Raw genomic sequence first — 18939 nt, forward strand, 5'->3', positions numbered from 1 at the left:
TTAACAAGGATAAGTGTCCTGTGTTGCACCTGGGGAGAAAGAATCATCAACACTCCTACAGCCTGGGAGGTACCACTGTAAACAGCACAGCTGTGGAAAGGGATCTCGGAGTAGTAGTCAACTCCAAAATGAACATGAGTCACCGGTGTGATGAGGTAATAAGTAAAGCTAACCACCCCCTTTTTTGCATAAGTAGGTGCATCACAAACAGGTCTAGGGAGGTGATACTTCCCCCCTGTGCAGCATTGGTCAGGCCACATCTGGAGTACCACATCCAATTTTGGGCACCACTCTTCAAGAGGGATGCGGATGGCCTGGAGAGGGTTCAGAGGAGGGCCACTCGTCTGGTTAAAGGCCTACAGAAAAAACCCTACGTGGACCAATTGAGAGACCTGAACCTCTTCAGCCTCCACAAGAGGAGGCTGAATGGTGATCTCATGGCAGCCTACAAACTCATCAAGGGGGTTCCAGCAAGAAATAGGAGATACAATGTTTACCAGGGCACCTGTTGGTGTAACTAGAAATAATGGTTACGCACTGGAAGAGAGCAAATTCAGATTGGACATCAGGAGAAAATTCTTTACAGTGAGGGTTGCCAAAATATGGAATATGCTTCCGAGGGAGGCTGTCCCCTTCCTTGGAGGTATTTAAAAGGAGATTGGACAGACACCTGGCTGGGGTCATCTAACCCCAGCACTCATTCCTGCCCAGGGCAGTGGGTCAGACTCGATGATCTAATAGGTCCCTTCTGACCCTATGAAACTATGAAACATACCTTGCTGTTCAACAGGGGTTGCGGTTAACTGGAAGCATGCGGTTAGCTAACTCATGTTGTGTCATCCTGTGGGCAGACTGGGTAGTACTGCTAAATGACAGTGTTGATTATTCTGTCTGTGGTGTTGCACAAGCATGACTACATTGGTTCCAATTCAGGATATAGCTTGCATGGAGCACTCTGGTGTGTGGGAGGGTGCTATTGCTTGGTATAGTGAGTTTACCAAGTAGGTGCTAGAAACAGAAATCATATATGAATCAAGGATCTTTTCTTTAAAAAATGCTGAGAAGGTAAAAAATTGAAATTAAAAAAGTTTGACAAGAAGTTTAAATAATACATTTTTATTTACTATACAAGCTGTAGGCACTGAAGAGCCTGGATTTTTGACAGAGCCTGAGAGAGAGGTTAGTGTGTTCTTACTACTGAAAACATGTAAACAGTTTGATTTGGTTTATTTACCACTTCCAGAATTCTTTGCTGAAGAAACAGCTAGGCTTCATATATTCAAGAAAGCATATGGTTCTGTACTGAAACCCACAAAGAGCACATGGTCCCAGTACAGGTACATAATTTGGCTTTTAACTCTTTGGCCAAGGACTTCACTTCCTACCTAGGCCACACTTGGTGTCATAGAATAATAATGATAATAAATATGGCAGAGTTTATCACAAGGCAGAATCTGCAAGGACTACTCCTGAAGCCAAGAGAGACTTGAATTTGTCATAGTACTGGGCCAGATTCACAGGCAGCACAGGTACTAGAAAGGGCTGTAGGAAAGTTTACCGGCAGGGGTGATTGTAAATGTGGTGACATCTGCTTTACCACTGGGGAGTGGTCACTCATGGCAACCCAAAAGGTGGGTAGATCTGGCCAAAGAATGGATGTGGATGGGGCTGGTTCCATACACATACTTTTATGTTTCTCCACAGAGATTTTGTGGAGTGTTTGCTAACTTTAAAACTTGCCCTCTCAAACTTCTGATGGATCTGGCAGTGGTAAAGCTGCCTATTCTGATTGGAATAAATAGCTTTTTAGCACATTAGCCCTTAGTGGTGCAGGGAAATGCATCTTGTATTTCCTTTGCCAGTGATTTTGAATGAAAATGCGATGAAGTGTAAGAGTTCAGCCACATGGACTCATCAACAACAGCAGTAGTTGGGTTCAATATCTGGATGTTTTTCATAGCATTACAAAAAAGTTTCCAGACCCTTTCCACCCAAAATCTTAGAAAACTAAGTACACCATCTGTGAGTGCCCATAATGGGCACTGCTTATCCACTTACACTAAATCTGTATATGAAAATCCTAGGGGAGGAAAGAACACAGCAAAAAAATGAGTCGATAGTTTGCAAATAAGTAAAAATAGTCAAGCCAACAGTATTTTGCTTCAGTTTCCCTTCCTACTGGTATGAATGACAGCATAACAATGCAAATTTTTATTTCTCTAGGAAGAATGCATGTTCTTAATTATTTTAAAATCCATCAGCTTTTCCTCTGTATTTTTGCCCTTCTTTTGTTTAATTATATCTTAATCATCAGTGTGCTTCAAAGGTATACTGCTCATATTAAAATGATGTTGCACTTCACAGTTTTGCCACTTGCTGGCAGCAAGGGCCTAGAAGAAATGTTTTCAATGGAGTTACCCTAAAATACAATATTGAGAACAACAGTTTAAGGAGAAGAAAAATGTATAGGCAAAAACTAAGTATTTCTTTCCGTCTGGTAGGGTTGTGCAAGTTCCCTCAGCCTGATCTTGTGATAATATATCTAGGAGCCTGCTCAGTGATCATATGGAACTTAAAACTTCCTAAGTCAGTAGGGAACTATGATAGAGGATGGTCAGATATTATCTGGCTTTGGCAGTCACTCTGGGAACTAGTGGGTTCTGTAGAAAGATGTATAGGCCTTGCTTCCACTGCTAAAAGAACTTACTGCTAGTGTTTGAAAGTTAACATTCTTCTGGAACAGGTACTGAACACTTGGTATAGTCATTTGGGATGGATTTGTGCAGTGCCACTTAGAGGTGAATGGATACATAGGTCCAATATCAGATTGGCATTGATATAAAGAAAATTGACTGTATCAGAAATCAGCCTGATGTGGCTGATAATTTGGCTGATAAATGCCCGTGCATGGGTGAAGACACAGTGTAGCATGCAGGCAGCAAGAAGCACAGCCCAGCAGCTTGGAGAACTGCGTGCAGCTGGTAAGTTTGTTGTGGTGGAAGGGGTGTGTGGAAGGAAGGGGTGTGGGAGAGCAGATAAAGGCCCTTGTGGTAAGGGAGGAGGAGGCAGGGGCTGGGGCAGGGCCAGGTGCTGCCCAGCCAGGGTGGGACAGGGTGCCTCACAGAACAACGGCCTGTCTGGTGGGGTGTGGTAGGGCTCTTGCCGCTGCACGCACCCTGGAAAGACTTGGGGGAGAATGTGCCCCTGGATCTGTTTGGGGCACAGGTGGGGTAGACTGCAGCTGTGGACTGGGGCTGGGGCTGCCTGCGCCAGGCTGTTCCAAGCACATGCGTGGGGGTTGGGCTGGGGCTGTGCTTGGGGCAGGCAGTGGTGACTACAGTAAATTTTGGGGTGGCTGCAGCCCCTCCCAGCACTGCTGCCGTCCACCCTGAGGTCAATGCAGTGCAGCCTGGCCCAGCCCCTGCTGGGAAAAGCCCACCACAGCTCCGCCCTAGCTTGCAGCTGTAGCCCACCCTGCCCATGCCTCACACAGATCCAGGGGCACACGCCCCAGCATGCTCCTGGGGTGTGTGCAGCACAGGAGCCACTCCTCCCTCCCCACACTTCCCCACCCTGGACGAGCTGCAGTTCTGTCCAGTGCCTTGCCTCACCCCAGCTGGGCAGCACCTACCCCAGCCCCTGCCCCAGCTCCACTCCTCCCTCACTGCAGGGGCTTTGATCTGCACCCCCCAGGCCCCTTTTCTCCCCATGCCCCTTCCATCACAACAGACTTACTAGCTGCACACAGCTCTTCAAGCTGCAGGGCTGCATATCAGAAATTAGATCGGTATTGGCCGATATCTCCTTAAAAATCAGCTATCAGTATTGGCCCCCAAAATCTCTATCAATGCATCCCTAGTGCCACTTGTGGTTGAAGGCAGACTGCTTACTGAGAAGGTCCATCAAGCTTTTTCTGACTCCTGAGCAGTGCAGAACTCCTACAGTTATGCCCTGCAGTTGGCACTGTTCCCTGCATTTGGCTCCTTGGCCTCAGCCCTGCCTATTCCTAGGGGATCAGCCCCACCTGTGCTGTGGGGGCGGGGAACTCAGCCCCTTGTCCTCCTCTTCTTGCCAGTCCCAGACCAGCTGCCTTTCAGAGTACCTACTCCTCCAGGCCTTCTTCTGGGACTAGCTCCTGTCCCAGATTCTGGACTACAGCCTAGGCTGCACATGCCAGGTTCTAAGCCCACAGCCCTGCGTTAACTGTCTCAGCCCTGGAGCAGTTCACTCCCTCTTCCCCTTTTGTAGGGCTTAAAACCCAGCGTACCCCAGACCTTCTCCTCTCCTACAACATAGCTTAGTCTTTTGGTGTAATGCAAACCCCAAACAGCAATGGAAACAAACCATATAACTTACCTTTCCTATATAGCATGCCTGTAGAGCTCCTTCTGTTGTGATGATCTGAGTCTTGAGCCCTAGGTCAGGCTAATATTATAAGGATATATTATTTAATATCATGAGACAAGTTCTTGGGTTTTAGCTAGGTTAAGTTTCACTCCATTCCATAAAGGCTGGGATGAAAGGAACCTGTCTCTTGGCAGGTAAGCCTCACTGTCCCAGGTTCTCACATGGCCCCCAGGAACTAACCCTTATCTGTGCAGAGGTAAGTCATCAGGAGGACCTGCTGAAAAAGAAGGAAGGGCACAGCTGAGCCTGAATTTTCTGGAGTGATCTGCCAGCTGGTTACACAGGTTCTTGCTTAGAAGGACTCCACTCCACTCAGGATCAGACTGATCACCACATTTGGGTTCAGAAAGGAGTTTTACCCCAATGTCAGATTGGCATGGACTGTGGGGGTTTTGCCTTTCTCTGTAGTGGGGATGTAGGCCCTTTTCCTTTTATCTCTTGAGCATATTTTGAAAACTACCATAAGTTTGTCCTTGCAGCAGTAGGATACTAGCATTGCCCTTATTTCTCTGCTTTACCTGTGGTAGGCAGAAACGTAAGTGGTACGGTTTACAGCTTGGGCCAAACCTGCTTGGGGAGAGTTGTTGGTGTGGCCGGAAGCTAGGGAGAGTCAGCCTCATGCCCTAATCCTTGATGAAGAGTCACTGCTGCAGGAAAGACATGTTGGTGTGGCTAGGAGCTAGGAGTTAACGAAGAGGCTGTAGCTCACCCCTGTCTGCTAAATGTCATTGCTGGGGTGGTAGGCAGAGGTAAATCTGGTGGCAACAAAATGTAGGGAGAGAGCTAGAACTGGCCACAACTCCATTAACCCCCTAGCTGCTGGCTGTGCCAACATCTCCCCACTACAGCAGTGGTGCCTGCTGCAGAAGCACTGAGGCTGCCTTGAGCACCACTGCACTGAATTACACTCCCACCTGAGCAGACTCCACAGGGGTCTCCATTCTGGTTGCATAGAAGTCAGTGTAAAAGCCTGGGACTAATGCTGCATTTGCCCACCCCTAATTATGCTACTGGGTTAGAGTGTTCTTGGCATCTTGGGGCATTGTGCCTGGTAGCTGTGTGAGAGGGTTGTTTGTCTACTTTTAAGAATAAGTTAGACCAAGAATTCTAAACCAGGGTGCCCTGGCCAGTATGCAAACATAATTCATGAGATTAAACCCAGAGATTTCAAATAAGAATCCATAATGTCAAAAACATTCTTCCTTGCTTTGGTCTTTCTGAGTTCTTTGCAACAGAAAAAAAAATGTTTTATTTTTCCAGAGTCAAAAAATAAGTGAAAACTATGGGCTAGCATTTTCCGAGGGATGCCTTGAGACTAAAAAAGTTGAGAACCACTGGGTTAGACCTATGCTTGTACAGGATGGATTAGATAGGGATGATTCTGTATGGAGCAGGGGGTTATTGTAGATGACCTGAGGTCCCTTCCAATCCTGCTTTTTTATGATTTTATGCTTGGTCACACAAAGTTTCTCTCCAGCTTCCAGAATACCCCAAGTCGAGAAGAAACACAAAAAACCACAACATTTCTCCCCTCTGGGCTCTGTTGTCATTAGACCCCTTGCTTCACTTCATGGGCAGATCTAGGACTTTGAAAAGGATGGTGCAGAAGGTGTGGTATCTCATCACATATAATACAAACCATATTTTTCTCTAGGTAAAAAGAGACTAGAAACTTTACTAATATGCTAGTGGTCTAGGACTATCTTATTCAGTTTAAGATCAAAGCAAAAACCAATATAACCTTATTGGAATATGTTAAAACTAGTCTGCATGTCTGTGAAATAGGAGCTACATTATCAGAAGCAGCTGACAGACAGAAAAATAGCAGAAGAAAAAGGCTGGCTTGATGAGTGGAACATCATGACCATTAAAAAGGAGACAGGGTCATTAACACCTGTGGAATGAAGAATTTAGGAGGAATCAGTTAGATTTTAATGAGCTATGAATTCAGTTGACTCCCTTACTGGTGCCTGAATAAAAAATGTTACTGCCACTGTCAGGCAGTTGGTTTTAAACTTTGGGAGGAGCAGGGATCAGAGGAGGGGGCAACTGCACTAGTGCACCCTCCTCCCCCACACTTAGGCAAGTCTAAGTTGGTTATTGATAGCCAAATATGGTGATCATCGCCTACCTGGCAGGACTTCCCTCCCCTGCTTACTCCTTTTCTGTACAGAGGCTCAGCTAGGATGCAGTCTTCCTCAGTTATTGCCATTTGCCATTACCGAGAGCTATGTATCTTCTTCCTCCATTCAGCTTTCAGTAGAACTGTTGCCTCCCTGTTTAGTTCCTCCCTCAAACACTGATACTTACTTAATTTCTCATGGATGAGGTTGAATAATTCCCAGCAACCTATTAACTCTTTTCTGATTTGCATGAGGGGGTTATACTCCAACAGACTCCTCGAGTATTACCATCCTGAATCTAAGCAATGCATGCGTTTCTTTGGTCTCCTGAAGTGCAGAATAGTATGTGTACTCTCTTTTCTCCTTTATAATAAGAAAGTGTCGGGTAGATGCTTCTTTCTCTGTATTTTAGTGGAATCTTTTCTATAGCTCCTAGATAAAATAATTGAGGTACATCCCCCATTCTGCCTATTTAATTAAATATACTGGTAGTATAAAATAATAAGGGACTGAAGAGGAATTTCAAACTCAATTTTTCTGGGAAGAAGTACCAGGGTTGATGGCAGGTTGGAAGCCATCCATGTTCTGTCTCACTCATGGGTAGTAAAATGGAGCTGAGAGAGAGTTACATCTGCTCTGTTTTTTATGCTGTCACAGGGGGGCATGAGGAGGCAGAGGGCACATGTGACACTCCAATGAAAATGGCTATTCCAAGCTTGTAAGCATGAGGCACATGCTTCCATACACTGAGATGTACACTGACACATAGTTAAGGAAAGTGTACACTACTTTTTTACATATTTTTGTGAGTGTTTGATGTAACCACTTAAAGCAATTGCACGAGTCAAACCTTTTATACTATATCTGTAGTGGTCTGTGATGTTTACTGTTTGCCTAGACTATGAAAATATTTAACCATATTTAAACGAAGGTGGAAAAAAACTTTCTGAACATCAGCGTGGCATACAGATACACTGCGAGTAGTATGAGATTTTTGACCTTTAACGAATGCTAGATTTATACCTTTTCTTATTCTTGATCTTCTGTACTAGGGAAGTCAGAAGCTTAATTATTAGCTCTGTCTTTAAGCACCCAGTCTAACCCTTATTATGAGAGTTTGGGAACTCTTAGGACCATATAGCTTACTTGGTCCAAAAGTTATAAACAAGCTATAAGGGCACTGATGAACTGTAAAATAGATAGTGTTTTAAATGTTGCTTTTTGGAAAAAATGTTTTTCACAGAGATTTAATGATGAAGACGACTGTCCAGAAGAAAGCCTACTCTCAGGTGCCATTGCAAAGGAGACATTCATGGTTCCAGAGGAATCGACACGGCAAAATATATTTTCAAGTGTTTTAAAAGATTGTCACAGTGCCAGCATGACAATTACTGAGCTTGATGCCAAGGTTAAAGATTCTGTTAATACAGATACAGCTGTCTTATCAGCACCCCCAGAGAAGATTTTCAAGGAAGCGTTTACTGCTCAAAGAATAATGGCTGATGAATTTGAAATTCAAGATTTGCTGAAACCACTCAGTGAATCTGAGAGTCCAAAAATGATAAACTTTTTGCACGATATGCTAGAATGTCAGGATGATGTTCTATCTGTAAATACTTTGGGTGATAAGATGAGCAATGCCCTCCCAGAAGACCTTCTGACAGCACTGAATTCCTTGTCAGAATCTTTAGTACAACCTGTCTATCAATTAGCAGAGACGAAAAGAGAGCTTCATGTTATGGAAGAATACTTGAGATCGGAACCCAGTATTTCCCAGAGAGATGATGATTGCACTCAAATAGCAGATACCATTGAGTCTTGGTTTTATACAGAGCAGCTGAAAGAAAGAAAAGTGTTAACAGAGTCTAAGTTACAGAATATAAAAGATGAGCAGGTGTGTGTACATTTTAATCCATATATTGAAGTGTTAGGTTTATCTTAAAATACTTTATTGCAGTTAATTTTTTCTCCTTTTGGTAACATATTTTTATATTTTCATTTTTTTTACTTAAGCTCCCATCAGCTTTTTCCTAGCTATTGAAATTGCTGAGTTTGCTGGGATTGTAAATTTTAGTAAACTTGGTTGTATTATCCTATTGCCTTCTGTGCTTTGCCTTATGCTGCTCTGCTGTACTTAGTGGTCTACTTAAATCACGGTTAGATTTACCAATTTTCATGGGTTGACTGCAGCATAAAGACCAAATTTCATGGACATTTTGCAGATGTGCTCCGGCAGCCCCATACCTCAGTAATGCTTGGTAAAGAGGCCCTGCAGGGGAGGAGGGATGAGGGGGTGGCTACCATCTTGACTTCTGGTTGCCCTTCGTGCAGTCCTTCCCCTCAGTACTAATTGGTGGAGAGGCCCAGGTGGGGGGGGGGGGGGGGGGCGGGGGGGAGGACTGGGAGGAGAGCCAAGAGGATGGCACCAATCTTTTCTGCTGCCCTTCATGCTGCCCCACCAGCCAGCCCCTTCCCCTCCCACTTAATAAAATAAGGGTTTTTTGTTGTTGTTGATTTCACAGACAATCTTGGATTTTGCAGTTTCTGTGAAATCCACAAGACTGTGATTTCAGTAGACCCCTAGCTAGTGGGGATCACTGAAATGTGGTGGGACTCAACGCATGACTGGGTGGTGAATGTCAAGGGCTATAGGCTGTACAGGAGGGACAGGATAGGAAGGAAAAGTGGAGGCGTGGCAGTCTATATTAAGGAGGAATACCCATCCTCGTCAATTAACAAAGAATCAGAGGAAGGGGACTCTGAAGTCCTTTGGGTTAGAATACAAGGCAGTTGAGGGGAAAGAGACTTAACAGTGGGGATCTACTACAGACTTCCCAACCAAGGGGAAGAGCTGGACCAGGAATTCTTAGGTCAGCTCACGGAGGTAGTGAAATCAAAGGATGTGGTAGTCATGGGGGACCTGAACTTCCCGGACATCTGCTGGGAAGAGCAGTCAGCCAGATCCAACCACTCACGTAGGTTGTTAGCCAGAATGCAGGACCTCCATCTAACCCAGGAGGTGCACAGCCCCACCAGGGGAGACGCCTTGTTGGACCTGGTGCTGGCCACGGGAGATGACCTGGGAGGGGGCTGCAGGTGCTCGACCACCTAGGCAACAGTGATCATCACCTGCTGGTATTCACCATCCAGCACAAGGTGGCAAAGGCCTACAGCAAGGCAGCAGCCCTAGATTTCAGGAGGGCATACTTCAATGAGCTAAGGAGAATAGTCAGGGAAGTACTGAGGTCCCAGAGGGGAGGGGAGCCAGGTGTCCAAGGAGAGTGGTCGCTCCTTAAGGAGACGATCCTCCAAGCCCAAAGGGAGGTAATCCCAACATGGATCAAAGGGAGCAGGAGGGCACACAAGCCCCCATGGCTCACCAAAAGCATCTGGGAATATCTCCTAGCTAAAAGGGAGGCGTACACCCAACAGAAAGGAGGGGCCATCACCAGGGATGATTATACTGCAGTTGCTTGGGGATGTAGGGGGACAGTCAGGAAGGCCAAGGCAGAGATGGAACCGGGACTAGCTTCCCAGATTAAGGACAATAAGAAGTCCTTTTTTAAATACAAAGGGGGTAAAAAGAAGGTTCTGGGTAATGTGGGGCCCCTGCAGGACACGTTAGGAAATTTGGTCGTCACACCAGATGACAAAGCCAACATATTAAACGATTTCTTTGCCTCCATTTTCCTAAGCAGGGACTGGAACAGTCCCCCCCCCCCCCCCGCTAAACCCCCTCATGCCCCAGGGGTGGTGCACCTAGGCCAAGGGTTAGTGAGGAACTAGTTAGGGAACTTCTGGAGGGACTGGATGTATTCAAGTCAGCTGGTCCGGACGATCTCCACCCCCGAGTACTAAGGGGATTGGCTGAGGTCATTGCAGGACACCTGACACGGCTTTACGAGCACTCGTGGTGCTCTGGTGTGGTGCCAGAGGACTGGAAGAGGGCCAATGTGGTTCCCATCTTCAAAAGGGGGAAGAAGGAGGAGCCAGGAAACTATAGGCCAGTTAGTCTTACCTCGATCCTGGGCAAGCTTTTTGAGAAAATTATTCTGGCACATGTCCACAAGGGGCCAGCAGGGGAGATCATGCTTAGGGGCAACCAACACATGTTCATTAGCGGCAGGTCCTGTCAGACCAACCTGGTGGCCTTCTATGATCAGATCACCAAATCCTTAGATGCAGAGGTAGCAGTGGACATAGTCTTCCTGGACTTTTGGAAGGCCTTCAACACTGTCTCTCACCCTGTTCTCATTAAGAAACTAGGGTACCGTGGTGTCGACACCCACACAGTCAGATGGGTGACCAACTAACTGGAGGGCTGCACCCAGAGAGTGGTGGCAGATGGGTCATTTTTGATCTGGAGGGATGTGGGCAGTGGGGTTCCGCAGGGCTCAGTCCTCTGGCCCTCACTGTTCAACATCTTCATAAGTGACTTGGAGGAGAGGGTAAAAAGCACCCTGTTCAAATTTGCTGATGACACTAAGATGTAGGGGGATGTGGGCATGTTAGAAGGGAGGAATAGGCTGCAATTGGACCTAGACAGGTTGGAAGCATGGGCGGATGAGAATAGGATGGGATTCAACACTGAGAAGTGCAAAGTGATGCACCTGGGGAAGAACAACCAGCACCATACCTACAGGTTGGGGAACTCCATACTTGTCAGTACAGAGGTGGAAAACGATCTTGGAGTCATCATTGACTCCAAGATGAACATGGGCTGGCAGTATGGGGATGCAGTCAGGAAGGCCAACCGTACTTTGTCATGCATCTACAGATGCATCTGAAGCAGGTCCAAGGAGGTGATGCTCCCCCCTTATGCAGCACTGGTCAGGACGCAGCTGGAGTACTGTGTCCAGTTCTGGGTGCCGCACTTCAAGAGGGATGTGGACAACATGGAGAGGGTCCAGAGGAGGGCCATTCGCATGATCAGGGGGCAGCAGGGTAGGCCTTATGAGGAGAGGCTCAGGGACCTGAACCTGTTCAGCCTTCACAAGAGAAGGCTGAGGGGGGATCTAGTGGCCTGTTACAAACTAGTCAGAGGAGACCAGCAGGCATTGGGGGAGTCCCTGTTTCCCCGAGCACTGCCAGGAGTGACCAGGAATAACGGTCACAAGCTGGCAGAGGGTAGATTAAAGCTAGATATCAGGAAGCGCTACTTCACGGTCAGGGCGGCTAGGATCTGGAACCAACTTCCAAGAGAAGTGGTGCTGGCTCCTACCCTGGGGGTCTTTAAGAGGAGACTAGATGAACACCTTGCTGGGGTCGTTTGACCCCAGTACTCTTTCCTGCCATGGCAGAGGGTCGGACTAGATGATCTACTCAGGTCCCTTCTGACCCTAGAAACTATGAAACTATATTATTTGCTTATATATTCCCCATCACTGTAAAGCATAAGCACCTCACAAGTATTTAAAATAATATTTCTCTTTTTAGCGTGTAAGATAACAAGCCTGATTAGCTTAAAGGTTTTTTGAATATGTATTTTTATACATTAGAATTTCTGTGTTGTGTGTGCATGTGAGGAACTTGCAAAAAGTAGGAAATAGAGGTTGGGACATGCAGTGCCATAGTAAGTGTGGGGGCGAGTGGAGCAACTGCCTGGGATGCTGAAGTGAAGGGGATCCAACAGGCACTGCCAAGCCAGGGTGGGGTGTGGGCTTTCCAGTTGGTGCTCTCAGGCTTTCTAGTTGGTTTGTTTTCAGTCTGAGGGCAGAGCCTCCAGAGGGGATAAAAGCTTGTGTGCCCAGCATATTTGACAAGGGACAGTGAAGACAGGGCTGCAGAAGAGCTGGTAGAGCTGACTAGCAGGGCAATGCAGTTGCCCCAAAAGCACCCTGAAGACACCTTTGCCAAGTGGGATGCAGCAAGCGGCTGCGTCCCAGCCCTGCCGTGGCATCAGTGCACAGGTCAGTGCGCAGAGAGTCCTGAGAGCTGAAGGGACCCCACGGCTGCATGAGGCAATGAGGCTCCCCATCTCTGCACAAGGCAGGAGCCCTCGGTGCACAGGGCTGGCCGAGCTGAGGGGATGCTGTGTTTGTAGGAGGAAGTGTGGGTCCCCATCCCTGCATGAGGCAGGAGCCCTCAGTGCACAGGGAGGTGCACAGGGCTGGTAGAGTTGAAGGGACCCCTGCAGCTGCGTGGGGCAGCATGGGTCCCCAACCCTGCACAAGGCAGGCACTCTCCTCAGTGTACAGGGAGGTGCATGCGACTTGGAGAGCTGACGAGATCCATCCCTACAAATGGCAGGGACCCCTTGGTGCACAGGGTGGTGCATGGGGCCAGGAGAGAGGGCTGACAGGCCAGGTAGCTGCATGAGGCAGCTCAGGCCTTCTTGTTGCAAGTGGCTGCAGGACAGAATGACCACCCCAGCAAGAGGGGGGAGCCTCTGCAGCTACCCCCAAAGAGAGAGAGACGAGCCAAGCTTTCCCGACTGCTGGGAGCCATGAGTGATCTAAAAAGGGGCTTGCAGTCCCAAGGAGGAGATGAGGATTTCCACAGGGGAGGAGGACTACCCCAGTTTTGCTGTCACTGGGCCAGGCTAGGCATGTGGTCTAGATGAGGGAGATAGAGTTGATATGGTAACCTGCTCTTTTCCCCTGGTATCACTCCTTCTGTTGAGCATTGTTGTTGTCTTTGTTCTTTATATTGTTGGGGCCTTTGCTGTAAACTTCTGTACCTATTGTTGTATTGTGAAATAATTATGAGCTGTCTCATTTAACCTGCTAAGGGTTTAGTTAGGCTCCCTCTACATGTTACAGGTATTGTGCAATTGTCTGGTTAATTGAGTAATTAATTACCTTTGAAACCTGCTAAGGGGGCCCCTGCAAGGGCACCCCCTTATTCAGTATTTGCTTTGATGGTATCCGTTATCTTTATGTACTGAATCCTAATAATGTAATTTCACTTATGTACATTTAGCCTAGTGATTTATCCTTGCTGAGTTTTGTCTACTGACCTATTGTTTAATTTGTGTTGTTACTGTTGACTGTTCCCTTGCCCACTGCCTGGAGAGTCCGCTGAGAGTAGGAGCTATACACCAGCGGGAAGGCCAAAGAGGGTCAAAGCCTATGCAGATATAGTGCCTTTGTCTTTCATACCCAGCTGAGATTGCCTGGGTTTACGTTCAACAAGAGTCATTATTTGGTGAACTAATATTTGTAAATAGTATGTGTGTGTATGTGTGTGTGTGTGTGTGTGTATGTTTCTATATGTTTATGGACATTGTACTGTACAATCAAACCTGTAAATAGTTAAATATTTTTGGGTGTACCTGCTCTCTGCTCTGCTTTGCTCAGTAGAGGAAGGGAGGTGAGCTGGTCTAAAGCTAGGTGGTCACGCTCCCACAGCGCGCTCACACCTGCTAACATCCCTTCAGTTGAAGAGGGGGTACCAACCACATACCACCTGGACTACACAAGCATAGATCACTCATGTTAAATCTCCTGTAAAGACATAACATTAGTGTCTAAGACCACGGTATTTTTTATCATATTAACCTTAGTTCATTAGGAACTGGTTTTATTGGACTCTTCTCTTTTGGCCTACTAAACAGCATTCAGATGGTAATGATACTGGTTACTACCAAGCCAGGCTGGATTGATTATTTCCCTAGTGATGGAAAACTTTGTCTGATTCAGTTTCTTGAGCCATCCAGTTCCCTTGATTAACTGCTCTTATTGAGGCTCCCTCTACATGTTACAGGTATTGTGCAATTGTCTGGTTAATTGAGTAATTAATTATCTTTGAAACCAGCTACATGTGCAAAGTAGCTATCACAAATTAAAAAGTGCCAACCAGCTATAAAGTTAGACCTTGAAAATGTGGACTTACTCTAAAGCTGGTTGCTATTGAACTTTAATTTGCATATGTAGCAGGGTCTCCCCTGTAGCTGGAAGCTGCCTTTGCTTAAGGGACTCCCAGCTGCAGAAGCGCACTATGCCTAGCCTGAAACCCCTGAGCCCTGGGATCACAGTTTCTATGATCCCCAAAGCTTAGGGAGTGCATGAAACCCCTTAGCCCACACACACAGCCAGGGCCAAGAGTGTGAGGCACAGCCAGGACGAGAGCCCAATCAGGTGCAGGACTCGGTCCTGGCTGCATGTGGCCTCTGCAGCTGGAAGACCCCTCAGCAAAGTTGGTTCCCAGCTGTGGGAGCCTGCTTTTTTCCAATGCAGGAAGAGCCCAGAATTAGGCCCACCCTACACTGGCAATAAGGCGTGATTGGATCTAATTTGTAATTCTGTAATCACACCTCCTGCCATGCATGTGTGTCCCATGCATTGGATCCAATCATATGCCTTTACCTACATCTGTAGAGGGGGCCTGATTCCTATGCCTGAACAACACAGCCTATTAGCCTGACAGCCTCCTTCTGTAGAGACCATATATTTGTAGAATTCTAACTTATTATTAATCAACCTTTTTTCCCCCCTTAGGGCACTTTCTTTCTCAATGCACACATATCATCTGTAAGACATTTTGCTTCCATATTTGCATGCACTAATCTGAGGCACAGCACTTCTTTTAATTGTTTGGTTACCAGCAGCTTGTAATTATTCTTCTTTTTGCCACAGCTTGCAGGTGACCAGAAGAAAAATGACATAGTGATTGCTGATTATTGGAATGTCACCTCCTCTGACAGAGAAGCTAATGAAGGGAATTCAAGTTCAAATAAGACTATTCTAGGTGTAGAAACTAGGAAAACAACTCCATATTCATTAAGGAGATCAGCACGATTAAAAGAAAACTTCACTAAAAAGTATGTAGAAGAAGCTTCCAGTTGTCATAAAATGCACACAGACACTCAGCAGGGGATATGCAGTAATGATACTTTAACAGGAACTAAACATTCAGGCCAAGAAATAAGCACAATATAACATAAAATCATATTTCTCTTTATACACCATTTCTTTTTTTCCCTCTATTTTATCAGCATGATAAATACATTCAAGTCTTTCCTCATTCATATTACATGTGTTACTAAATTTCTGAAAGGTAAAGCTTTTATATTTTCTTCAAAAATACTCAAATTTTGCTGTGATTTGCCCTTCATTCAATCTCATTTCAGTTAGCATGAATACACAGGGGGGGGGGGTGTGTGTGTGTGTGTGTATGCATATACCTATATACGAACTATAGGCAGGATAAGAGCCCCCAAGGGGACACTTGCATGCCTATACACAAATGCCAGGAGCTTGGGGGATAAACAGGAGGAACTTATCCTCTTGCTGTACACAATAATTACGGAACTTGTCCTCTTGCCAAACACAAATAATTACGATGTCATAGGGATAACGGAGACCTGGTGGGACTCTACCCATGACTGGGCCATGGGTATAGATGGCTATACCCTGTATAGGAGAGATAGAGAGCTATACCCCCGCCCCTTTTGTCCACTCTATGTCAAGAAAAGCTACGTGTCCCTGCAAGCTGACATTGGCACCCAGGGCGAATGACTTGAGACCCTCTGGGTTAAAATCCATGTGGAACACGGTACTGGTGACACAATGGTGGGAGTCTATTACAGACTCCCTAGCCAGGATCAAGGCCTTGACCAGGAGTTTGCCAGGGAATTGGCTGAGGCCATGTGCTCCCAGTGCATGGTTGTCAAGGGAGACTTCAACTACCCAGATATTGCGTGGGAAGAGTGCTTGGCCAAATCCAAGTGGTTGCAAAGCTTTTTCTCATGCGTGGACAAGCTCTATCTGATGCAGGAAGTCTGCGAGCCAACAAGAGGTAAAGTGCTGCTCAACCTGGTACTGGCAACTGGGGATGACCTAATCAGTGACTTAATGATCAAAGGGAAGCTGGGTGATGAGCTGATCACCTTCACTATCTGATGTAAAGCTGGCAAGTCAGTCAGTAATACAGAAGTCCTTGACTTCAGGAAAGCTGACTTCGACAAGCTAAGAAGGATTGTCAGTGAGGCCCTCAAGGGTCACAACCCAAAGGGGAGGGGAGTCCAGGATGAGTGGTTGCTCCTTAAGGGAGCAGTCCTGGATGTGCAAGCAAAGTCTATCCTGTCTTGGCGGAAAGGCAGCAAAAGGGCACAGCAGCCCCCTTGGCTCTCCAGGGAACTAGCGGACCTCCTGCATCTTAAAAGAAAGACCTACAAAGGTGGAGGACTGGATCCACCACCAGGGTGGAGTTACTCTGCACTGGTCTGGACCTGCAGAGAGCAAACCAGGAAAGCCAAGGCTGTGATGGAACTCCAGCTAGCTACAAATATCAAGGACAATAAAAAGTCCTTTTTTAGATATGTGGGAACCGAAGGAAAAGCAAGGGCAACATTGGACCCCTGCTAAACCAGATGGGACAACTGACAACCGACTCCCAGGAAAAAGCAAACTTGCTAAATGAGTACTTTGTGTCAGTTTTCTACCAGTCCCATGGGATGCCCCTGCCCACTACAGGACAGGGTGAGGGAGATTCCTTACCCTTCATCAAAACTGACTTTGTGAAAGAACATCTTGAAAGGCTGGATACCTTCAAGTCAGCCAGCCCTGATGGTTTACACCCAAGGGTTTACACCCGGGCCGGCTACAAATAACTGCGCCGAGCTCATCACCTCCGTGCTGGGAGCAGGGGAGAGACCGGGGCTGTGCAGCCCCAGGGCCCACCCGCTCTGAGGCGTGCCTGCATTTGCCGGTGCAGAGCGGGTGCCAGAGCCCAGCACAGCTGTTTGGAAGCTCCCAGCTGCAGTCATCCCGGCTCTAGGGAGTTGCTGCCAGTCGAGATCCCAGGCTGCTCCCAGCAGGCAGCTGGGATGTTGCAAGCCCTGCTTGGAGCAGCCTGGGCTCCAGCAGCTACCCAGAGCCAGGGTAGGTGCTGGCAGCCATGGCCCAAGCTAGGAGGCAGGGGCTTTGGGTGGGGGGCAAGGGGAAGCAGGGCTGGGGGCCAGGGGCTGTGGGTGGGGGGCAACGGGCAGTAGGTCTAGGGGCCAGGGATTTTGGGTGCGGGGTGAGGAGCAGTAGGGCTGGGGACCAGGGGCTTTGGGTGAGGGGCATCCTGCCATGTACCCCTGGCCCTCATTTTGTTTTTCTGCCATGCTGGCACTCCAGCACTTTCCAAGGTAGGCATTATGGTGTTTTTCAGCACTCCAGCCAGAAACTGTTGCCTACCCCTGATATAGACATTGGTGTCAGAAGCAGACTGGCAAAGTTCGCCAATGACACCAAACTCTGGGGTAAAGCATCCACACCTGAGGACAAGAGGGTGATCCAGGCAGACCTTGACAGGCTCAGGAAATGGACAGATGAGAACCTGATGGTGTTTAACACCGAAAACCAACACAGGTTCGTGCTAGGCCAATCCTGCCTGACTAACCTGGTCTTTCTATGACCAGGTAACAAAGAGCTTAGATGTGAAGGAGGAAGTCAATGTCATCTTCTTGGACTTCCAGAAGGCCTTCGACACAGTGTCCCACCCAATTCTGGTGGGCGAGCTGAGGGACTGCGGCATTGACGAATGCACAGCCACATGGGTGGCAAACTGGCTCCAGGGGCGCACCCAGAGGGTGGTGGTGGATGCCGACCTGGGAGGGTGTGGGCAGCGGAGTCCCCCAGAGCTTGGTCCTTGGGCCGGTGCTGTTCAACATCTTCATTAGCGACCTGGATGAGGGTGTGGAGAGCACTCTGTTCAAGTTCGCTGATGACACCGAGCTGTGGGGTAAAGTGAATACACTGGCAGGCAGGGACCGCATCCAGGCAGACCTGGATAGGTTAGAGAAGTGGGCGGATCTGAACAGGTTGCAGTTCAACAAGGACAAGTGCAGAGTGCTGCACCTGGGGAGAGGGAACCAGCATTATGGTTATAGGTTAGGGGCTGACCCTCTTGGCAGCACAGAGGCAGAGAGAGATCTTGGAGTCATGACTGACTCGAGGATGAATATGAGCTGCCAATGCGACGAAGCAATAGGCAGAGCCAACCGCACCCTGTCATGCATCAACAGGGGCATCGCTAACAGGTTCAGAGAGGTCTTGCTCCCCCTCTGTGCAACACTGGTCAAGCCGCAGCTGGAGTACTGTGTCCAGTTCTGGGCGCCGCACTTCAAGAGGGACGTGGAGAACCTGGAGAGGGTCCAGAGGAGGGCTACTCGTATGGTTGGGGGCCTCCGTGGCCAGCCCTATGAGGAGAGGCTGAGGGACCTGAATCTCTTCAGTCTTCACAAAAGGAGACTGAGGGGAGATCTTGTGGCTGCCTACAATCTTATCAGGGCCCAGCAGCAGGGACTCGGGGAAAGTCTGTTCACCAGAGCCCCCCTTGGAGTCACCAGGAACAATGGCCACAAGCTGAGGGAGGATAGGTTTAGGTTAGATATTAGGAAGAACTACTTCACTGTAAGGGTGGCCAGAGCCTGGAATAGGTTCCCCAGAGAGGTAGTGCTCTTGTCTTCCCTGGAAATCTT

General features: G+C 47.6%; 1 protein-coding gene across 1 annotated transcript in view; it reads left to right on the forward strand.

Annotated features, from left to right (window-relative positions):
* The window catches only part of ANKRD31 (ankyrin repeat domain 31), a 151581-nt gene that overhangs the window by 16954 nt on the left and 115688 nt on the right, over positions 1–18939 (forward strand). Inside the window, 2 exon segments of the mRNA XM_090037630.1 lie at positions 7774–8424; positions 15107–15291. Of these exon segments, the coding sequence (XP_089893756.1) occupies positions 7774–8424; positions 15107–15291 (836 nt within the window).

Source organism: Crocodylus siamensis, chromosome 3 (genome assembly GCF_052110815.1).
Source record: "Crocodylus siamensis isolate JL-2025a chromosome 3, ASM5211081v1, whole genome shotgun sequence".
In the NCBI taxonomy this organism is placed as follows: domain Eukaryota; kingdom Metazoa; phylum Chordata; order Crocodylia; family Crocodylidae; genus Crocodylus; species Crocodylus siamensis.